The following is a 24,453-nucleotide window of genomic DNA, read 5'->3' on the forward strand; positions in this document are numbered from 1 at the left end:
GGTCGTATTTTCAAAATATCAATAACAACTATAGGAACACTCTATAAATAATTCAATGGTCTGAATAATCAGTAAACTTTCAATAAATCAATGTTTTCAAATGATACAATACCACTCTCTGCTGGATTATGTTAGAAATTGCGGCTTATGGTTTCTGTGTAAAAGAACGCTTGATTCTGATTGGTTGATTCATTTTTCCTTTTACATCGGTGTGTTCAAGTGCTATAGGCTTTCTGAGCACTAGCATTACTGTCTTTTGAAGTCTATTACATTACCTCCCATGAGCATGTTGGTGAAACTGCAGTGTCGTTGACATATTGTGAGTGGCAGTTTTATTATATACAAACAAAGACACCTCTTTCATTATATACTAGGCCCTACTTTCGCTCCAGATTGATATGAGGCAGCATCAAAACCTTTTGCAATATTTTTCTTAGTTATTATTAGATATTTCTGAAGAATGTATATCCTAGATTTGTTGAAACATTTTTCATAAAGAGTCGATAATTAATGTAGCAGGTTGGAACAAATGAAACACAAGTAACTCCTTGGATATTGCATCTTTAATAATAAATTATAAGTAAAGCGTCTCTACATTTCGCATAATAATAATTACAATATAGAGGAAGAACAGGAAGATAATTTCTACAAAGTAACCAATCCATTGGAGTGTCTTACGACTCTAAAGACATTTGGAAAAACACAAAAGCAGAAGATGTTTTTAAAATTTCTCTTTTATTCTGGCAAATTTGATTTTAAACACATAGAAGTTGTTTACATTATTAGAAATTCAACGTTAAGACAGTGTAACATAAAATAACATTTTCGGTTACTCATTTATTAAGTGCATTTGCAGTTCATATTTCCCCATGTATAAAAAAAATACTCATTACAATACGTTTATTTAAGTAGGACAAGCAAAGATTATACTAGATGTCTATTTCTATTCAAACAAGCGCTGTGGTGAGGCATTTGAACGCATCACCAGCATCGATTACATCGATTCCCATCACAAGGCACGGAGCTCACTGGCGACAACAGCATTAGACTCAGGAGAGTGTGTGAGTGGAAATAAAAAAAAAAAAAGATGACCATTAGAAACGCTCTTCGGGATCATGGACAGAGATATCGACCTCGGATGGCTTGTCTCAAGAAGGTAGGCTTTCCTTTTTTATTAGACATCATGGAAATCACAGCTCTGCCCGGGCGATGACAGCACCTGCAGATTTTCCTTAATAAACAATCTAATAACCGGACTCTGATGGCCACATTTAACCTCAGACATCCTTCTGTTGATTTGTTCCTATATCACGTAAAATGTGCAACCTCCCTTCAGTGTGTAAAATGACGCAAAGCAAGTTATGTGGGTGCTTATAAAGCCAAAATATACTAACAATCAAAAATAATGAAAATGTATTACATGCTACATTCATTCAGTTTTATTTCTGAGTTTGAATAAACTGTAATTTCAAATATTCTGGTGAATAAAATAATTCACCAGATTATATTTCCTCTTGATACATTTGATCAATACTTGTTTTCTATCTTGTTTTAACCTTTTCCCAATAATAAGGTCATTCAGTTTAATGAGCATTAAGTATGGATCAGTATAAGTGCTCCCTGGTATAGTGAGCTGCTACTGGGAAGAACTTAATCCAGGAGCTGTGTACTTGAAAGCAACAGCCTGGTCCTCTAGCTTGAGTTCCTGATCATAAACTATTTACACCTATATTGTAAAACATAAGTGTTTCTGTGTATTTTATTGGAATAGTATGTGATAGACTAACACAACCTAACGTCAGCTTGTTTAGCGAAAGCAAAATTACACATTTGAAAAGCTTTTTAAATACACATATGAGAAGCGTAGCATGCATATTTATTCAACCCCACTTACCCTGATACGTATGAATAAAAATAAGATCAGCGTAAAAAAACTAAGTCCAAGCAAGATTACCCATGGTAACTCTGGAGAAGCTGCAAAGATTCATAGCTCAGGTGGTAGAATCAGCTAAAAGGACAACTATTTTTGGGAATTTTACAAATCTGGTCTTCTGATGGAGTGGCAAGAAGACAGCAATTGTTTATAACTACAACTGCTCCTGAACACATCACCTGTGCTGGTGGCAGCAACATCCTGTAGGAACGCTTTTCTATAGCAGTGAATGGGAAGCTGGCCAATGTTAAGACCTAAATCCAAAAAAAAGATATTCAAATATATTCCCTATTCACTCTGTGCTTAAGTTAGTTTAATAAAACGTAAAAAACATAATATATATATATTTTTAGATACTTCCAAAAAGCAAAGGAAGGCCTTTATAAAGAACAACAATCCTTCCTCTTCACAATATCATGCATTGCTTTGTGTTGGTCTATGGCGTAAAATCCCTCCTTATTAAAAAGTGGAAAACCCAAATGTAGATTTGGGTTTTCTAGTGTTTAATATTTATCACAAGAAAGCAAAAGGTTGAGGAAATAGAAATACCAGGTAATTGCAGGTAGTTTGTTTAGGTATATTGTAGATGCTGCACCCCTCTCTCCTGGGGAATGTGCACAAAATAACTTACAGTCCGAGTCTATGAAAGCCCACTTTGGTTGGGCCCAGCTTCGGGCTTATAGCCTCTCCAGGATGACTTCAAAGCACAATGCCACTTCAAACAGACCTGAGAGTCAGCTGAACTGCTTGCTCTCACTCTGTCTCTCCCTCACACACACACACACACCTTTACACAAACTGAATGGGTTATGTGCAGGATTTCTTGTTTTCCGGTACGCACACCCGAGCTGCTGGGCGTATTGGGAGCCAAGGGATCAGTTAGGATAACGGAAATTCTGTTTGGGAAGAGGATGACTCATTGAACGCGCCCACACAAAAGTCAAAGTAAAGCCATGAGATCTAGGAATGGTGTGTCACTAGTGAAGCCTCAACGTTTTTGAGCAAGACACTGAGCAGTTGTCCTGTAATACTTCATAAATTACAACAGGTGTGTTACTAAATTATTAGTGGAAGCCAATGTAGATGGTTAAGTCTTTCATAAATGTGCTTTATAACAGCACTATGAAGTGGTTAAAATGACAATATTGAAAACCAGCAGCATTTTGTATTCATTTTGTCTTGTTGTTATCACAAACTTCAATGTACTTTATTGGCATTTCACATAATAGTCCACCATAAAATATTGCTGAATTATGAATTGGTATGAGAGCGATACATGGTGGGTTAGGTGCTTTTTTGTTGTTGTTGTTTTTTACAAAAATAAAAAATAATAGCACGCCTTTGCATTAAGCGGACCAACTCAAGACTTTGAAAAAACAAGATTGCCTTCAATTGCAGCTTTAACTCTTTTTGTATATATCTCTACCAGCTTTTCACATCAACATTAAGATTTGATGAAGATATTGGTGAACATCAATTTTAAAGTCTTACCACATTTAGGTATGGGCTTTGACTGGGCCAAACCAAAACCTAAATTGTAGGACTTGTATGTTTATGGTTGTAGCCTTTAACATGTTTTCTTCCAGATTTGTTGGAAGTGTAAAGACCTGTGGGTATGTGAATGTGTAAACTCGAGAGTGCAACTTCTTGACACATTTGGTCAATTGTTGGATTTTTTTAGGGGCGTCAGAGCAAAGGGTCCAAATGCACACATGTAACCCACACTAACCAGATTTCCATTACTTTAAAAGCCATGTATGCCTTCCACTCTGCAGTTGATCTGTGAGATAAAATCCTATTGATATCCACTGATGATTGTGGTTGTAAAATGGCAAAATGTGAAAAAATCTGAATTGGATTTCATTGAAAAATTTCTAGGTTTTTTCTTCAGGCGCAGTTGTTTCCTCCTCTTCTTTCCTCATCTCACTCATCTCTCACTGTGTTATTTTACAGGCAGAGAAGGTGCTGCTGGAGATGCAGGACCCCTGCACAGGAGTGAAGTCGCAGCCTCAGAGACTCGTTATCACCATCATACCCCATGCTATCACTGGTAAAAAAACAAACAAAAAAAACAATAGAACCCTCCCACATAAGCACAAAAACAGATCAATGCACATGCACAGAAATGCACACTCGGCGTAGTCATTCAGCGGCCGACTCTCTGATTGAGGCTGTGTAGTGTCTCTGAAGGATACCGAAGCTATGTATGGGCTCGAGAGTTACAGGTTTTTATTTCCATGACAACCACGGCTGTCTCAGACTGAGTCGGAGGGGGAAAAGTAGGAGGTGAAAGAAGATGATTGAGCAGGCAGGAGGAAACGAGGAAGAGGGAGACAAAAGCAAAGATTCCTGTCTTGACTTCTCCATCATTTCTTAGCTTTAAATTCCAGCAGAAAACTGACTGAAACTGAACATGCTGAGGAATTTACTTCTTCTTTTACATCTCTTTGGCGCCCTTTTCTGCAATCATTTTCTACCCATAACTTTATCTTTGTTCTTTCATAGTGATGATTTTTTTCCCTAATAAACTTTTGTCCTCCTCTGCAGGTGAAGATATAATTGCATGGTTAGCTGACAGATTTCAAATAGATGCTCAAGGTAAGACATGAGTCATCCAGTCTCATCCAAATGGATGCCAGTTGTTGGAATAATTTCAGGAAGGTGTTACTTGTAAATCTTTAGACCTATTACAGCTTTAATGCTTTAACCTCTCCACCTGCTGTCTCCAGAGGCCAGAAGCTTTGGCTCCATGCTGGTGGCCTTGGGATACATCTACCCTTTGCAGGACCACAAACGTTTAGTGATCAAACCAGACACTTCCCTCTATCGCTTCCAGGTGAACACATTCTCCATTTCAGACGGTCGAAATCCAAACCGTAAACCCAAACAAGCTAGAACACTGACACCTAAAGAATCATTCCCCGTTTTTACTACTGAATTGACACACCCCTTGTAAAGTGGGTGACCATGTTGTTTGTGTTGGTCCTGCATGAATTACATGCAAAAATTCATTGTATAGCATTTTAAGAAATGCATGAGAAATGCTGAGATATGCAATGCATCATGACTGAAATGAAGTCAGATTGCACTGTAAAGATTTAGGTTTTCTCATAAGAGAGCACACCAAAAGAATCTGTAAATATTTTGTTTGGATTGGATATTTTATAGTGCAGTCCATGTTTTACTGGTCACACATTTGCGGTATGACATTTGTAGTACAGTACCTTGCAATAGTATTAGTTTGCAAGGTACTATTGTGGCACTTTGTCACATTATAATCACAAACTTCAATATATATTGTGATTATAAGTGATGTGGGCCAAAACTGCCAAACTTAAAGTATTAAATGGGCTAACATTTGTAGAAAATGAATCCGTGAATGAGCTTCAATCTGAAACATTTAAAAGGTCGTACACATTTTCTTTACTAAAAGACAAGCATAAAATTTCTTATTTGTTGGATAAATTGTTTGCGTGTTTTCTTGGTCTGTCGTCAACAGCATTGGGATGGGGTGAAATATGAAATATTTGCAGTAGGTTTAATGACTGGATGAGCTCAAGATGATTTTGAGTAAAAGTTGGTGGACATTTGTGCTGCTGTCTTCTCTGGTGATAATCTCAAAAACAAGAGATAGTTGCCCTCTGTTGTATCAAACACTTCCCGTTTCAAGATAAAATTTTTTCTGCTTATTTTTGTAAAAAGCACATCTGTGAATTTTCTCCTCTAAAATGTGTCTACAGTACAAGCATTTCTGAAACATTTGTTTCTTGAATTTGAAATAATCTGACTGAACTTTAACTTGGTTCTTTGGTGTTTCAGACGCCATATTTCTGGCCCACTCAACAGTGGCCCGTTGAGGATACAGATTATGGTGAGAATGACGCATAGTTGTTATTTACAGTTCCTCCCATGTCATGTTTACAGTCTACTAATTTATTACGTGTGTTCAACTCCTGAAGCAATCTACCTAGCAAAAAGAAACATCCGGAAGAAAGGAATCCTGGAGCTGCACGAGCAGGCAAGGAAACTTTATGAAGAATGACCAGGTTCACTTGGAGGAAGGGAAAAGACAACCCTGAAAGTTTTTAGTGGATTTTTCTTTTCCATTACAGAAGAAAGGAAATATTGAGAATAGCATGAAAATTATGTCTTGGAGAAGCTGCTGTGTTCTTTCCAAGCAGTGTGCGTTTACAGGAAGTTTTATTTGCTAAAAGGGAAATAATCTCTTTGTTTTTAAATCTTTACGTAAAGTTACCGTACTCTCCAATTCACACAAGACACCTGTCGCAGGTGTTTGTCGCAGTTCTCTGCACCATTGCCATTTTGACTTTGTTGTCGAAAAATGTAAGCAGCAAACGAAATGCCCCCTCCTTATACTTATTTCTCCAAGTGAGCCTAGTACTCTGTCATAGAGACGCAGATTATTGCCAGATGAAATCCTCCTTTTTAAATTTGTTTACTGTGCTGATATTTAATGTGCTCAGGAGCAGTACAACCATCTTCACAAGTGGATGAACCACAAGTGGGACTTCGTAGTAATGCAGGCTAAAGAACAGTATAGGTAGGCAGGAAAGAAACTCGGCAACATCCCAGGTTTTGTAGTGAAGAAAGTGTTATGATTGTGCTTGTGTGTTCTTTTACTTTTAGAGCGGCAAAAGAGAGGAAGAAACCGGACCGAGTGGTGTTTGACTGCCAGGAAAGAGCCTACTGGGTTGTACACAGACCTCCGGTTAGAAAACATTCACACAAGCTTTAACTATACACATGTAGCGTTGATTTAACCCCAGCAAATGAACACAAAACCTTTTTGGAAGGAGCTTTGTCCTCATAGTGCAAGCATTTAACAGATTTCAGCCCCCAAATTGTTGCGTAACATTTGCCCCTTAGATATTTCTTTTTAAATTTTTTTTATGACATGTGTAGGATCTAAACAAGCAATTGCATTTTAATAATGGACTAATATAACCTGATTAAATAAATGCAGGCCTGCAAGAGATAATTTGATCTATTAATTAAATCTAATAACTGGTTGTGCTCCCCACTTTTATGCAGAATTATTTTAAGACACAACAGAGGGTTTTTGAGCATTATCTTTAATGGTCATGTAAGACAAGATCAAACTTTGACTAGACCTCTTCAAAAAGCCTACATTTGTTTGCGCTTATTTTATTTGGATATGTTTTGGATCATTGTCTTGTTTGATCTGGAAAATGTTAAATGTGACAAAAAAGCAAAAACAGAACAAATCTGAAAGGGGCTGAAATCTTTTTAAATCTTTTTAAAAAGATTTAAAAAGATTTAAAAAGACACAGTGTGTACATTGTGTTTCACAAATGTACACACTGATAATAGTCAGAAACTGGATGCAAGTTCTTACATGTGCACTGAATGTTCAATGGCAGCCGACACAGAAACCAAAAAAATAAATTGCGAACCTTCTCCACACTTCCCAGGGCATCTCATTATCTCGACCCATGACTCCTCATTATCATTACATGTCCAGGCAGCAGAAAAGGGCACGACTGATTAATATTTTATTTCTGAGCTAGAGAATGTGTTGCAGTGTGTTGCGTCTTGGGGACATGGGGAGTCTTATGTCGTGACTCTGGTGCAGAGACCAGCCGAGTAAATCGTTGCCTGTCCATCAGTTATTTCAAATAAAGACAGATCCAGCTAGAAATCCACCAAATAAAATATATCAACCACAAATTTTCTTGTGATTTTTTGTTGTTTTATGTAATACGCAGCTGCTTTAGGACGCCTGTGTGTACTTTAATCTATATATGCATCTGTAATCACAGCTAAAAAAGGATTAATTCAAAATGTACCATTTTGTCGATGGTAACAGCTTTCGATTTAATAAAAACAAGATATACTTACTCAGTTAGCGTTGTAGGTCACCGCCCAATGTGAGTCAGGTCATGACACTAAACTTATGCTGTGGAAACAGATAGCTTCTTCTTTTAGTCTGGGGTTTATTTTAATAAATAAAGAAGTTGGTTTTGGAGAAACAATTTCTTGATGAATTGTTAATCTTGTAGTTCAGGTTATGCATAAACTAAGGTTTCTCCATTTGAACAAGGAGGACAGTGAAGCAGCCAAATTATGAGATTGTTATTGATGATTTCATCAATTTAAAAAAATATTACACATTAAACACAAAATAATTGTTTTCGGATGTATTTAATTCTTCTGGATTTGTTGTGTCACCCATAAAATTCAGTGGGAGTCAGTGGAATATTCAGGGTTATATTAGTAGTTCAGTTTGTTCTAAAAGTTATAGTGGAAGTAATTTATAGTTGCACTTAAAACTATTCAAGACAGTATATTTAATTAACAAGTTGTTTCATAACTTAATTGAAATTATATTTTCAATAACTAACTACCATCTTAAAATGATTAAAATCTCTTAAAAAATATTTGTTTTTGCCAATGGGGGTGATCTCAGAGACACCTCATGTAACCAGTTACATTAGGCTTAAATACCTGGATTGTTGACTATAACATCTCATCTGAGATTTGCCTTTTACCAAGTTTAAAGTTAAAGCAACAATTTCTATGCCATCTGGTGGCAGAAACGAGTTGCTATAAATGCAACAAGATTCTTGAGGAGCCAGGTGGCCATAAACCCTCGATTGACAGAAAAATGCCATCAGCAGGAATTGCTGGCAGCAGCCGCTGAGCTGCCAGCTTCTGATGTTTAAAATAATATAATATATTAAATGCTAAAGGCTCCGTGTCCGACCTTCAAGATGAGCTCTACTCCTTACCCAAAGCACAAAAACATCAGCTCCAGTTTACTTACAACTACATATTAATAAACCAACGAGCTCTGAGGGTTTCTGTTCAACAGAGTGACTAATCAAAACAGGAAATGTTCGTGTCTGTGGATCAGCTGGTTGTCTGAAATAGGAAGTATGAAACATATTCTGAAAATAACACTAGCCCTACAGTGAAGCACGGTAGTGGTTTAGTGATGCTCTGGGGCTGCTTTTCTTCTTCCGGCACTGGAAAACTGCAGGATGTGGAGGATAAAATGGATTCAGTCAAGCATCAGGAAATCCTGGGAGAAAATGTCACGCCATCTGCAATGCAGCTAAAGCTTTGATCTAATCACAGGACAACAATCCACCAAGACTTGACTTCAAATGAAGTTATGGAAGTTACTAGAATGGCCATGACAATCAGTTGATTTGAAATGTTTTGAAAAATTTGATTTGAAAAAAAAAAATGGTTGCACCACACCAGCCTGTTAATACTAATGAATTTTAGGCCTTTGTCCATGACAGCATTTCTCTGGAACTTTGTCAGAGGCTGATGTCTGACTACAAATCACATTCGATGGAGGTCGTAACTGCAGAAGGGTTCTCTACTGTAAACCAAACATGCTTGTCATAAACGGCTACAACAATGTCGATAAGGCATTCATCATTATGGTATTTTTTTTTTGTTGAATTTTGGGAAATAACTAACATTATAATGTTAGCTGTAACAACCAGCTTTTGTTCCTTTTTAATTTTTTGTCGCAAATTTACCAAAATACATCATTTAGAGTTGTGGTTGAATAATTTTGGTTCCATTTGTTCATTAAAAGTCACTTCACACTTGTAACGAGCCACTTGCTGTTTCTAATGGCTAGAAAAAAAAGAAGTTCATACAGAATCAACTGTTCATTAGCATCAGAAATAGCCACCTGTTCTAATTAATTGGTCCCTTGCTTATCCCACAGTGTCTAATTGCCTTTATTGTAATGTGTGTTCAGCCAGGGACTGTGAGTGCCATGGACTACGGGCTGGATCGAAGAACAGATCCTAATACTGACGAGGTAACAGGTGAGTCCCCGCATGACCTACAGGACCATAATTCTTCTCGATCAGCTTAAACCCAGTAAGAGGCTTTAATGCATGAATGCAGTTGCATAAAATTATGCTTGCCTTCTATTTCAAGCCTATGCTGTCTGCTTACAGTATTGATTTCCATCTTATTGCTTGTCTTCGCTTTTGTTCTTTTCTCCTCTGCAGGCATTTTCCCATGGCTCTATTTTTTCCACCCACTGGTTACACCACCAGTTTATACCATAAAAAAAAAAAAAATCTTAACTTCAAAAATGTGACTTGGAAAAAAATCACCATAAAAAAACAATTAAAAAAACAATATCAAATGTCTTGTATATATTCTTGTTCTCAGACACAAACACCTGACTACTACGAGAGAATTGTAAGTAGGATTTTCTCTCTTGTATTTTCCTCCTGCTTGCGTTATTGCTCAGCTAAAATTGGTATTTTGTTCTGCCTCGTCTCACCTGTTGTAGATGATCTTCACCCAGCAGTCCATCATGAGGCCCAGAGTGAAGTCATCTGTGTCCATTGGCGCGTAAGACAGCCTCAGATTTACATTACCTGCACTCTGATACCCGCAACAACAAATTCACCTTTTAGTTAGATCTGATCACTAAGTGTGCACCTCAAAACATTACATATGACACAATTACAGTATGGTAGCCTTGAAAAAAAAGAAAACATATTTAGAAAAATGCCTTCTAATGGAAGTTGAGTACATTTGTCCTTAATATTTTTCTTGTTCTCATCTTATGAAAACAAGATGATTTTCTTTGTTTTAAGATAACAAAATTAACTTTTTAAAAAGATATCTGCCTAATTGAAATGCTCTGTTTTTGAACCATTTGAGTTAAAAATCTGCCATTTTTCTTCCATTCAATTTATTCATGCCCTACTTAACTTCACTTCTGCAGAGCTTTCTGAGTGGTCAGACAAGTAAATTGGTGTGAACTGTTTTCAAGGCTTTAAGGAGAAATCCTCTTATGCTAAATACAAATAGCATAACTTAGGTTAGCAAAGTTTGACCTAAAAGAAGCACATTACCGCTGCACCAATGTGCTTTCAACCAATGTAGAGATGTTTGGCTGTCATGCAATGCGTTTGGAGAAAACCACACATAGTATATCAGCTCAAACATCTTATGCCAACTGTCGAGCATGTCAGTGAAGGGGTGATGAAATAAATGAAGGCACTGAATCCACATTGAAGTTCTTTACCAGAAGATTCTAGAGTCAAAATGAGGCCATCTGTCTGTCAGATGAAGCTCTTCCTGAACGGCACAATGATTCCAGACATAGCAGCAAGTCTACATGTACATGTGGTAAAACATTATTTATGATCACAAATCTACATCAAACAATGAATCTTATTTCCTGCATTGCAGACTGGTGAAGTACAGCGCCACCTATAGCGGTCACGACCCTTTTCTCTCCAAGTGTCTTCCCAGCAACCCATGGCTCACTGACGATACAACATACTGGACCTTGAACATGTCTAAGTGAGTCAGACATGTTCTCTAAAAGCCAGCCTTATTCAACAGTCTAATTTTCCTCCTCTGTGATTTTTCAATTTGTGCCACAGTGTGGAAATACCCACCAAGATGCGTGTAGAGAGGTGGACATTCAGCTTCAAAGAGCTTCTCTCAGATCCTCGAGGACGAGATGATTTCAGACTCTTCTTGAAGAAAGAATTCAGTGGTATGGACTATATTGAATGAGAATGAGCAAAAAAACCAAAACAACCAAAAATGCAGTGTTGGACTTGAATGCTTGTGTGGTTTCCTTGTCTGTATGTTTATAGGAGAGAACTTGGCATTCTGGGAAGGCTGTGAAGATCTGAAGTGGGGAACTGCTGTCGCGATGAGAGAGAAAGCAGAGCAGATCTACAAGTAATGACTTTTTGGGATCTACTGATTGGAATTGAGTTTGAAAGATCTTTTTTATTTTCCCTACTGCATGAATTTCTGTAATTTTTCAGCAGAAAATTTATTCAAACTTTAGAAACATTTTCCGATACATTCTTGACCTTCCTTCTCCCATCTTTTTCCAGGACATTTTTGGCACGTGGCGCCCCGCGATGGATCAATATTGATGGGAAAACAATGGAAATCACAGTGAAGGGGTTGAAGCACCCACACAGATACGTTCTGGACGCAGCCCAAACGCACATCTACATGCTAATGAAGAAGGTCAGTGAACACATCAGCAGTCAGGCCTTAGGATTGGCAGTGTTCAATGTCTGCTTAACAGTTAGACTCTGTAGTATGTTCACAAGACTGCAGAACCTGAGATAATTATATCATTGCAATAAGTAGCTGGATATAGAAGTATGAGTTAATAAAGCAAGAGCAATAAATTTGATGACTAATGTCTCATAAGGTAAATGTAATTATAAAGAAAATCTTTGTACTATTTGAAGATAAAGAATAGGTTGGCTTTTCTTTCTGTCTTTCTTTCCTTGCAGGACTCATATGGGCGGTACCTAAAATCTCCTGTGTTTAAAGAAACCTTAAAGAAAGCCATCTGTCCCGAAGAGCACAAATTCAAGTGAGTGACATCTTTTAGATGTTTTTACATTTGATGTCCGATACTTGAAGAATGTTGAACTTCTATCCACTTAAGCATGTTTTGGAAAATCACATCCATCACTCTCCATTGTCTCCTTTTTCCATTTCCCTCAGTGAAGTCCAGTTGGAGCAGAATGCCAGGAACAGGCGACCCAGTCTTAGCCCCATCATCATCCGGCAGCAGGAGCAGGAGCAAAGGGCCAAGATGGCCGCCAACGCCCCAGTTGACATTACACAGGTCATGAGCAAACTCAGCAAGCAGGGCAAGGAGATGGGTCCTCGTCATTCCAAGTGAAAACACCTCAAGTTCAGCGACAAACATGATTAGCATTTATGTTTTTTCAATTTCTGCAGAGGTTTAGTTTGAGATTAAATTAGTACATTAATAATATTCATTTTGATCTCAAACTGAAGGAAAATGTGAAGTGAAGCTGTAGACTAAATTTAATGTGACTTATGTTCAAAATGTTGTTAGTTGTACAAAACATTAAAATAATAGAAATAGTAATATATTTTTCCTAAGCCTTCTAGTGACATATACTGAGCAACACTAAAGATGTTTTTTGTGAGCAATCCCTTTTTAATCAAACTCAGATGAAAAGTTACACTTGTTATAGTTTTATTATGCATATATAATGAGTAACGACAAGCATAGGACCAAAGTCTGTTGTCTTATCAGTGAAAGCTGCCATTGTTTCTCATAAAGTGTCCATCTTTTTCTGTTGTTGTTCTGTAGTGCTGCTCTGTCTTTCTTTGTCATCAGTCATAAGTGAATAAATCAAAATCACCTCATTTTTATTTGTTTGTGTCATTTACTGTGTTTCAATGTAATCAGTTTGTTACTATGCAAGTTGTTAGGATCGGATTTATTCCTTCCTTCGTTTCTTCTTTCCTTCCTTCTGTCCTTCTTTTTCTTTCCTCCCTCCCTCCCTCCCTTCTTTCCTTCCTAATATCTTTCTCTCCTCTATTCTTTTTTCATTCTATTTGTTGTTTCTCCCTCTTTCTTCATCTTCTTGGATGTTTTCATCTTTCTTTCTTACCCTAATCCACTGTTTTTTCCTTCTTTCTCTCCTCCTAACGTCCCTTTGTCACTTTCTGTCTTCCCTTATGTTGTACCTTCCTTCATTCGTTCGTTTGTTCATTCCTTCCTTCCTTTTTTCTTTGCTTTCTTCCTTTCAACAACTTGACTCAGCTCCTGCACAATAAGATACTTTAAGGTAATTAACCAGTGACTGTAATTTGTCTGTTTCATAAAATACTCAGCTGTAGTAAGGTTTAAAACTATCAATTAGTATCAATATCTCTCAGTTAACTCTTAGTTGGTTGATTGAAATATACTGGACAGGACAATTTAGAATTTTCCAGATCCCACACACTGACTTTTCCCAACCCGGATGCCCTCTGACTGTTGTCTTGCTCTCTGATCCCACAGCTGTGCCGATTTACCACTCCTGTCCCGCACCTCGCTGTCTACACCGGAATCCCTGACCCACCTTCTGCCACCGCCTCACCCTCTCTCCCTTTCCTCGCACACACCCCAGTCTGTCCGTCCCCAATCAGTGTGGCCTTAGACAGCACCTCGGCTTCTGAGCGGCGGCTGGAGGCCAGCGAGGGTGAGGGCAACACAGAGGTTCGGGCCCCTGAGGGGGGGAACTTGTCCAAGTCTCGAATGGCCCTGTCGCTGCGCCGACTGCTGAAGAGAGGCTGCAGCCCCTCCGCCATGTTCGCAAGCCTGTCGCCCAAATGCCACACGGCGGCCACAACAAGTAGCCGCATTCAGCCAATCACACCAGATGAGCCCAGCCAGGCTCCACCCAGAAGAATCGGCAAGTAAGTGGTGGCAAATTGCAACCCTCAGTCGAAAACCTTTAGGCAACGCTTTAGCTCTGATTAAACACTTTAGTTCATGTAGTGCAACCATCAAAGTGCACAATCCACAGCTGTGGTGCTGCACTCATGTCAACCACAAAAGAGGTGAAAATGGTGGGAAAACATTTAAAGAACAAACCAAAGGCCAGGGACAAAATGTAATACACACACTCTTTCTATTGCAATTTTAAGAGTAAGAGCTTATTTTTAGTACCCTACATGCTTCTTGGTATATGTTAGAAACATTATAATTAAACCATCTTTTATCCTACTAAGAAGCACTTCTTCAAGAGTATGTTCTGTATGAAGAAACATTAGTTAATGGCAACAAAAACTCCTTTAGTGACTTTGTTTAGAGAGATACAGCTACAGTCATATGAAAAAAATGAACACCTCATTAAATATTCAGTTTATTTGGATCTAAACACCTAAAAATATTTTCTGCAAAGTGCTGCTTGACATAACACAGCAAACTTTAAACAGAATTACTTTTTCTATTTGTTTTATTGTTTCCCTCGCTATATTATTTTTGATTATGTCCTTGTCTCTTTTGAATAAGATAAATAAGTGTGGATGAGCTTCAGACCTGGAACGACGTACAAAATCCTCTGTTCAATATCTTTCAGCTTCTTCCAGATCAAAGTAGACGTTCCTCCCGAGTGCCGGATCTACCCCATTGAGTCTGAGGATGAGGACGAGGAGAACAGGCCTGCATCTCGGGACGCAGTGGGAACAGAGGAGATCATTTGCCCCTGGGAGAGTCTTACTCGACAGAACGGGACAGGCTAATTGGCTGGATTTATACAGGTGTAACGCCACAGGACTTTTAGGGTGGAATATGTAACACAAATACTAAACAACGTCAAGACCTGCAAGAATCTCTCAGTCTAGGACACCAAATGACAAAAACCTTCAACATGTGACCGCCTGCTGCTCTGAAAGGTTGTTGCAGAGATGTTCCATTGCTCACCCTGTTTTCTGTAAAACACCATGAAAAAAGTAGCTGCGAAACAAAAATACTGGTGTTATCAGTCTGAAATTTTAAAAGGTAAATTTTTGTTTTCAAAACAAGGGTTTATTGGGTTTAAGGGTTCAGTCACCTGGTCTTGGCGTGTTTTGTCGACTTGAAAGAGACATTTTGTAGGGAGGCTGCAGAAGTGGGGATGGTCAAGGTCAGTCCCAAATCAAGAACTGTGTCCATAATCTGAACACAAAGACCAAACAGTTTTCCAGACCCAACCAGGTCTGTCTCTAGTCCCCAATCCTATTTCTGATGTTCATGGATTGGATGCATGACTTAGTCTCATCTTTGCTTGTTCAAGCCAGGACCTCCAAGTCAAGAGACAGCTCTCGTATGTAATCCATGGGTCTCAGTAAGAAAATCATGGATTAATCTTCCAGGACAGAGTCTGTCTATTCCTTTAGAGGCGGATGGGAGTGTTACTCTTTTCTGTTGTGGTGAGAGAAAAAGATAAAACAACAAAAATCTCCTTTTATTTAATAACCTATTTACATTCCAACTAAAAATAAAATTTAAAAATAAGGTAAGAAGCTTTGTCTTTAGGGAGGAGATTAGAGCAGAACTGCAGCTCCTCTGCATTGAAAAAGGTCTGTTGAAGTGGTTTGGCTATCTGATTATGATTCTGCCAGGAGACCTCCCTTTGGCAACGTTTCAGCCACTGGGAGGAGACACCAGAAGAAAATGGATGGATGCATTTTACCTTTCAACGAAAGCAGAGCTAAGCAGCTCACATGGTTTAGGTCCACAAGACGTAAAAAAGGCTGTCTAAGTCTTCCTTTAGTTGCAGCCTTACCAACCAGGACTGATGTGAGCCCCAGCTGAGCTCAAGCCAGGGGATGGTTTTAACAATAGTCACTCCACACGGGGACAGCAGAGTTTGCCAAAGTTCAAGCGCTTTCACAGCTTGAACTTTAGCTTTCATGCTGGTACCTTACTCTGTATCTCACGATGGACTGAAGCCCAACAGCAACCTTAAACCACATCTCAGTTTGACCTTGGAGGTATCTTCAGAATGGCAAGGACGAAGAAGTCAAAAGAATAGAATACAAAGATAGACATACATTTACTGACATTGTTGTGGCTGTAAAGGAACATTAATTCAACAAGTAACTAAGTCTGAAACCCTCGGCGGAGAATAACCAAAGCAGACAGAGACCTGTAGACTCTGCTTCCACATGCTTGTTCAGATGTTTCTATATACTTACTAATGTAGAGACGTTTTCTTGTACTGCAAGATAGATTTAGAAGTCTCTGTTTATTAAATTATCTATTTTGTGAAAAAAACCCAAAACAACAAAAAAAACTGAGCCAGACCAGTTTGGGGTAAAGTGGGAGCACAGGAACAGCTCGTCTACATACAGTCATTGTATAAAAAGGTACACCCTTTTTTAATCCTAGGATTATAAATAATCTGGTGTTTATAAAGCTTTAAAATTATAAATCTAACCTCAAGTGTATAAAAACAGACAGCACATTCCACACTGCCTCTATTTAATAAGCAAAGATCAAGTCAAATACAGAGAAGCTGTGTGTGAAAAATGAACAAAAAGCAGTTAGATTTTCTCATTTGGTTATGGAGGAATTTTGGCCCATTCTTCTTTGCAACATTGATTTTGTTGTTTGAGGTTTTCAGATGTTTGTATCTGTACAGGTTTCTTAAAATATCACCACATTATTCCACCTTACTTCTCATCAACGATTCTGTTACAGATTTGCTGGAATGTTAAGGATCATTTTGGCTTTTGATGGCCCAGTTTAGGCTAAACTTCAGACAGGAAGTCTAATCTTTGACTCTAGACTTATTTGGTTGGAGATGAGTTTGTGTTTGACTCAGTGGCTTTGAAGCGCCAAGATTACATAGTTGCAAAACAGATCTAGGCCCATATTATCACACTTCAACTATGCTTGGCAATTTTTATGAGATGTTTGTGCTGAATGTTGTGCATTCTGGTATACACAGGAGTTCATGGTACAATCAATAGACCCTTTCTGATAATAGTTTCTACAAGAAAGATTGACCTGCAAACCCCCGTTTATGAATACTTTTGTCATTCATATTACACAGGCTGATCTTGCAAAACAAACAGGCAGATGTTGTGTTTCAGAGCATGACGTTGGAGTTGTTGCTCAAATAATCGCTTCTCCATCACCATGTATTTGATAGAAAATGAGACGAACATCTCTCAGAAGATTGAGAGCTAAATTGCTAAGTTGTCCACTGGTATGGACAATTTAGCTTTAGCAATTAGCTCCGAGTTTTTGATGCTCGATAGCATCCCTGCCTTCATCTTAGTGTTTAACTTTTAGATGAATCCCATTTGATTCAGGTGTTTTGGAGAAGGGATGCATCTAGAAGTTGCAGACAAGTAGCTCCTGAAAGTTGGACATGTCATGTTGCTTTACTCTTTTTAGAGAGAAAATACTTTTTTCATTCAATACTCAAGAAAGCTATAGTTGTTCCCTTTAATTCTTGTAATTCTGTCATGAATTTTCACATTCAAAATTTTGACTGAGGCTTATAGTTTCTGATATGGAGCTCTTGGGTTTTGACCAGCAGCTATCTTAAAAGGTTTTTCCACTTGGTTGTTATCTCTCTCTCTTTAGAATGATGGACTTCGTAATGTTTGGAAAAGGCTTTATGATCCTTCCCAGACTGATGGACAGTCACTACAGATGTTTTGTTCTGCCTTGGCATCTGTATTGCAGAAACTCCTGCTTTTGTAACAATTGTCACACTGATGGCAATCAGTAGATTTAATTGCATCTTGCTGACCCTTTTCCTTTTCACCTCCATGGATGCAGCAAAGGCGTACTTAGTTTTTCAAACACTGATTTCATTATTGGACGTATTTGTTTCATAAATGACAATGCTAAATCTGGTGTGTCTTCTTATAACCCTAGATTTAAAAGAGGGTGCTCTTTCTTTTTACCAAGGAGGATACAGGTTGTAGTTTTGTATTTGGCTCCACCCCTATTTTGTACCCTCTGTGTAGCTGTTGTGTACCAAACACCAAACAGAATGAGATGTTTATGGTCTCTTCTTTTGGGAAGGGACAGCAGAACATGATCTAACTAACTGAATGTATTATCTTTATCATGTTTACAGATGCAAGAATGTGAAAAGTATCTTGAATTTGTTGTATTTGATATGTACATTCCATGGCTAGTGTCAAGTGCCTCAATAAAAAAAGTGTCTTTTTAACAGTTTCACATGTAATTTGGGTATTTTGTTAGGTCTACCCAGGTCCAGTCCTCAAGAACTATTGTTTTGCAACATTTAGATGCATCCCAACGCACCTGAATGAAATGAATGTCTTATTACCAGGTGTCTGCATAGTTAAATATCATGCAGATGAGCAAATTCAGTCATTTGATTCAAGTTTGTGGAGAAAGAATACATCTAAAAGTTGCCGGATAGTAGCTCAACTATTATTGAGTTGTAACGATTATGTCTTACCACTAGGTGGCAACATAGAGAAGAAAATAAAAATATATGTTGTTGCAAACAAGGGCTGTTCAGTTTATTGAATAAAACAGGATTATTTACAGAAATCAATATAGTTTTTATACATGTTCGCCTTCTTTATTTACATTCTGCGAATTTCCAAGATTTTCACTTCATTTTATTATACAAAGAGTTCCCAAATGTCTTAACCTTTTTTTTTTTTTTTTTTGTAAAAGTAACCTAATATCCAGACATATATAATTGCAATTTTTACTCATGCCTGTTTGTTGAGACCACATTACTTCTGCTGTTTCTGATGTTACCGACTGATGTGTAGAAAGAAGCACAGCATCACTGAGGTGACTGAACAAAGACTGGAGCAAAGCTTTGATCTGCCTCTGTTTTCTATGGCATCTCTGAGCTCAACAATCTGATGGCTCCTTTTTAACACTCACGGTGGGACATTCACACAAAGTGCACTGATGCATTAGTCCAGCAAAGAGACAGAAAAATATCCAGGTGTTCAAGTGTTAAGCAGCGTTTCTGAAGATGCATTCAAATCACACATTTTAAGTTGTAGTATGAGGTAAGAATAAATATACAGGTTAAAATACAGGTATAGGTAAATGTTGTATTTGTTCATAATCTCTAAATTTATTTGAAATTATGCGAAAGGAAATAAAAGAAAGCAATAATTTAAGGAAATAGACCTAGGACAAATCATAAATTAACAAACATTTCAGATTGATGAAACAATTTGCAACAAGAATAGCTGAAAAGACTAATAGCATTACTGTCATATATATATATATATATATATATATATATATATGACAGTACAGACCAAAAGTTTGGACACACAGTTGTGTCCAAACTTTTGGTCTGTACTGTAAATATATATATGACTATATGTTCATCAGTAAGCTCCAGTTTTTCTTCATCAAGTCCTGAGCTAAATTGTCTGAAATCAAATTTTTATTCATTTATATATTTACAACAATGAGAGAAAATGAAATCAATTTGCAAAAGTTGGAATGCTCTTTGTCAGTTCCACATATACACACGTATATACACTGTATGTGTGTATACTGTATATACAGTACAGACCAAAAGTTTGGACACACTTTCTGATTGAATTCAATGAGAAGGTGTGTCCAAACTTTTGGTCTGTACTGTACGTGTCTATAAACATGAACAAACACACATAAACTTATGCAAGCCTATCGTTTGTCTCTTGAAGAACGATATTAATATCTGACACATTTTGAAATGTCAACCAAACTCAAACAAGGTGCACAAATACACACCCATGGCACCCATGGCAGATTAAGATTCAAAATTATTTTAATTGAGGTGTTTGTTTCTAATAACCTTTACAGTTGCATTTCTTGTAACTGTACAAGCAAGGCTGAGTTGAAACTGTAAACATACTTAAACTCAGCCACGGCTCAGGTTCCTATTCTTATGCCTCTTTCTTTCTTTTGATCTTCCTCCTTCTTTTGCTTTTACTATGTAAATTAATCTTTAAGAAAGTTTCATGGACTGACAGCATCAACAGAAAGATTTTTTTAATTTTCTCACTAGGGTTAATAAAATACATATCTATTACATTCTGAAAAAGAATCATTGGGCATGTTTCTGGAAAAATCTTAACGAGTGCTGGAAAACGCATTGTAAGAAGTAAAAGATGTTTAATTTATTATTTGTATTTTGTTTACACTTATAGCCACATATAGTAAGATCCACATCACAACACAGTGGGAAAGGGCTCCATTGTCATTAAAGTGGATTTCCTGCAGCCCAGACTTGCTCCTGTGACAAGGATGCAGCAGTACAGGAGTTGAACAAATTACACTCTCTTCTGTCACTTTGAAGAAAATATTTTATCAGCTGAAACCTCCCTGGCTCAAATACTTACATAAGAAGATTTAGAAAACATATGGAACGCAATCCAACATCTCACCATCAAATATCAACTCTGTCGATACAGACATGACGGTCGCTTTGCGTGACCTTGCCGTGACATGATGAATGACCAAATCAGAAGTGTAATGAAACTCCAGACGTTCTTCTGCTGCTCCCCCGTGATTTTCATCTATATACGTGTGTGTGTGTGTGAGTGCCCAGAAGCTCCATCAGAATCACAGGTGACCCAATGTTTCTCCCTGAGCGTCCAGTGTTTGACGAGAAGAGGTAATTATCAGTGACCTCCTGCCTTATAAAATTTAACAGAGTGAGAAAGTGATCTGAAAGGATGAGCGAGAAGCAACCTTGAAACTTTAACATCATCTTGATGTCTCCTTACACCTTTTTTCCTGGATTCTCCCCTCAAGCCACCAAAGTTCTTCTTGGGCCCTTTTAATTCTGCCACTGTGTCCCTGAAGACTTTGATCATTAAGTGAAACTTGGTGCAATCCTGTGTACATACAGTGCCTTTCCAAATGATTTATATTCCTTAAACTTTTCCCAAATTTGTTAGGTTATAACCACTAACTTCAAAGGGGTCTTAATTCTTTAAAAGCCACTAAAGTTATTGGGGGTTATTCTGAAATTTCTCAGTAGTTATACTGCTGTATGTTTCCTTAGTCTTTTCTATTAAGCTACATTTGCGCATTATTAGTGTAAAGGCTGCAGCCATTCACAATTTTTTCCATACACTTTTTGCCAGTTAACTACTTGTGCATACTTTGTGCTATTTCAACCATTAATTCCACTTTTCCCAGGACATTTCGACTATGTGTTTTGGTATTGACATCTTCAATGGTTTATGAAATATTCAGCTTTTTGGGATCATCTTGGGCCCAATTGAAATGAATGGAACATCCCATAATTTCTGAAAAATTCTGCTAAAAACTTTGTGCTCTTTCACATCTAAATACCTTCATGTGTTTTCAGTTAGAAATGCCATTCAAATTTTAAAATGTAGTGACATTCTTCAACTACTTCACTTTATATAAGCTTTTTTTTATATGTATCTTTTACAAATTTCATAAAATCCCTCTTCAAGCTTTTGCTTGCATTATGCTCAGTCTTCAGAAAAAAAACAACAACAAAAAACCCCCCACTGGCCCACCACCTCTGAGGGTTAATCTACCTGTGCTGCCTTTTGTAAATTAAGCTGGACCAGCAAGGTTGAAAACCGCACTAGAACGCCCCCTGGTGGATATTTTGTTATGTTTCGGTGACGCTAAAAAAGAATATAGATCCAAGATGGTGGAAAGCATCACCGAACAGTTCATGGATTAAGCTGATTATTATCCTTATACGTTGTGTTTCAGACAAGATTTGTTCGTAAGTATTGGTTAATTGTGAAAACAACAATTGTCTCTTTGTTTTATGTAACTGTGGTTGTTGGATTCACTCCTCCCATTCCGCTAGGGGGCTCTGTAGTTGTTTTGCATTGGTAGCGGAGGGGAGGTGAAACAAGAGAAGAAACTTACGGCAGGCCAGTAATACACCGAGACTGCCGTTAGCTGAAGCTAACAAGCTGAAGCTACATTAAAATCATATTCTACTGGCGTTCATGAGTGTTGCCCAACGTGGTGAGTTATTAATGCTGTAAGCTGTGGGGAGATTAGCTTTTTGTTATCTGTTCTAAGCGTGAGCTTGCTGAATTTGCTAGTGCTAATTAGCCCGATGCTAGCTGTGTTTGCTGCACTGATGAATGCCGATGTTTATTATATGACGAAGTGTTCTAAGAATAAACTGCCTTATAACTGGTTGGTCAAGCCTAGCTAATAAATCTATGTTTAAGTTTGTGTTGATTGAATTCTGCAATACTAAGTATTGATGTTTTGTTTTTTCTTACTTTATTTACAGTTTAACCGGACGGCACGTCCATGTAAAAGCACTCGGCAATAAAATTAACAACAACGACTATCTTATGTTCTTTGTAACAGTGGTGTAAATAATTGTACGCTGGAGTCATTCAGGAAAATGTTTCTTTTATTTTTAGCTCGCAGCAAGAATGGCTAATTTGCAATGTTCATTGGCTAATACTCAGTCTTGTATGTTTCAGTTTACGATGGCCAAAGTCAATAAACAAGTAAAAAAGAAAGAAGTTTGGTTATTGGAGCGTCGTTGTCTGGCGGTCTAGCTGCTGAAAACTCGAAATCTCAGGGCGAGGACAGCACAACTATCCCTAATTCAAAAACTTTGTGCAATTGCAACGCTGCTTTTCACCCTAATCCTTACCTACATGCCCCTAATTTCAGTTTATAAACGGTTCTACACTCTTCTAGATGAGCTAAAACTTTTTTCATCCTTTTTATATTCTTCAACATATGATAAGTAGAAAGTTTTGCTTTGAAAGAAGATTGCAGTTTTTTTTTTTTGCTTACTACATTTCTGTTTTTTTTTCACTCTGCATGAAGTATGCTACTGTAGGTCAAGATGCTAGTCCTAATCCAGAGGTTATCATTAGTACTTAAGCTAACTTTAGCTTTTTAACTCCATCCATCCATCAATCCATTTTCTTCCGCTTTAGCCGGGGTCCGGTTGCGGGGGTAGCAGCTTCAGAAGGGAGGTCCAGACTTCCCTCTCCCCAGCCACTTGTTCCAGCAACTCCTTTTTAACTCTTTTAGCATATAATCTATTGTGATCTTGAAGTTCAGCTTTGTAAACTTTGTTCTGCACAAATTTCTATCATGTATTTTGCATTGACAAAGTTTTCACTTCACAGTTTTTCTAATTGCGTTTTTTTAGGCATTTGCTTTATTGTGCTGCTTCTGCCTATTTCTTTCATTTTGCAATTTTCCTACGGGCATAATTTTTCTGTTCTCCTTTGTTTTTTATTTCTCATTGAGGTTACGCCTGTCCCTTCTTCCACAGAAATCTGCCTCATCTCCCTCAGAAATAAAATTTCGCCTCACAAAACTAAAGCACATTTGAAACATGAACAAACACACATGAACTTATGCAAGCCTATCGTTTGTCTCTTGAAGAACGATATTAATATCTGACACGTTTCGAAATGTCAACCAAACTCAAGCAAGGTGCACAAATACCTAATTTATTTATAGATCTGACACCTCTTATGTCTCTTCGGCTATCGGGCTATTTTTGTTTTCAAAGAGTGTTTTTTCAGAGAGAGAGGGTGGATGAGGAGGGAAATGAAGACTGACAGACAGGTCAAACGCAGGGAAATGTGTGTGTGGGGGGGCAGTGGCTAAAGAGATCAGCCAGCAAAGCCCCTGAGAAGTTGGTATTTTAATCAACACTTGGGGGAGAAAAAAATCTTTTAAGACGATTCTTCCACTTGTGACACATAAGTGATCAAAGACTCGTGTTGAGTGATAAAAATACCTCAAATGTGGGCTAATCACAATTCTGCATTCAGGCCTGATGGCTGCTTTCTAATATGGGCTTGTGGGGTTTAGTTTCTCCTCCTCCTCGCGTCGGCTTCCTTTGTGTTTTCAGATTCTCTATCTCTCTGTCCTCCTGTCTTAGTATTCACCTCCTGTCATGCAAATGTTAGTTCAATCTCTAGAGCTGTTTACTCATTGAGTGATGATTGCCTGTTCAAACATCTGTCCTCGACCGTGTACGCACCACCACACACACGAATGCGTCCACACATGCAAATGCTTTCTAGACATTGAGTGGCATCAGTCTCAATTTATAGTCTAAATAAACCAGAAGGGTTTGCTCATTAAGTTATTTACATAACTCTTAAAAACAATTTACAGCAGAGCAGTGTGCTTGACATTTAGAGTGGATGATTTGTGAATGGCACTTATATTTATTCTGAGAGCATCCATACCTGTTGAACCTTTCCACATA

General features: G+C 37.8%; 1 protein-coding gene and 1 long non-coding RNA gene across 4 annotated transcripts; both read left to right on the forward strand.

Moving 5' to 3' along the window:
• The first annotated feature begins 32 nt into the window (after positions 1–32).
• On the forward strand, positions 33–18,434 carry LOC114151979 (regulator of G-protein signaling 9-like). 3 transcript variants are annotated; one of them, XM_028029564.1, is made up of 19 exons: positions 33–1,156; positions 3,887–3,983; positions 4,481–4,531; positions 4,663–4,769; positions 5,753–5,804; positions 5,893–5,951; positions 6,418–6,494; positions 6,581–6,662; positions 9,696–9,758; positions 10,121–10,150; positions 10,245–10,306; positions 11,156–11,269; positions 11,353–11,468; positions 11,572–11,659; positions 11,821–11,959; positions 12,235–12,317; positions 12,452–12,575; positions 13,770–14,167; positions 14,833–18,434. In XM_028029564.1, the coding sequence occupies exons 1-19, from the start codon at positions 1,088–1,090 to the stop codon at positions 14,993–14,995; spliced, it is 1,974 nt and encodes a 657-aa protein (XP_027885365.1). In that variant the 5' UTR covers positions 33–1,087; the 3' UTR covers positions 14,996–18,434. The 3 variants fall into 3 exon arrangements, with proteins under 3 accessions (XP_027885365.1, XP_027885367.1, XP_027885368.1); XM_028029566.1 differs by lacking the exons at positions 13,770–14,167; positions 14,833–18,434 and having other exon boundaries at positions 12,452–13,129; XM_028029567.1 differs by lacking the exons at positions 33–1,156; positions 3,887–3,983; positions 4,481–4,531; ... (3 more) ...; positions 6,418–6,494; positions 6,581–6,662 and having other exon boundaries at positions 9,692–9,765.
• A 3,339-nt stretch (positions 18,435–21,773) lies between these two features.
• Positions 21,774–22,551, forward strand: LOC114152280 (uncharacterized). Its single transcript, XR_003597097.1, has 2 exons — positions 21,774–22,214; positions 22,492–22,551. It is a non-coding gene; the product is annotated as an uncharacterized LOC114152280 (long non-coding RNA).
• Positions 22,552–24,453: the final 1,902 nt, after the last annotated feature.

This window comes from Xiphophorus couchianus, chromosome 10 (assembly GCF_001444195.1).
Source record: "Xiphophorus couchianus chromosome 10, X_couchianus-1.0, whole genome shotgun sequence".
Taxonomy (NCBI): domain Eukaryota; kingdom Metazoa; phylum Chordata; class Actinopteri; order Cyprinodontiformes; family Poeciliidae; genus Xiphophorus; species Xiphophorus couchianus.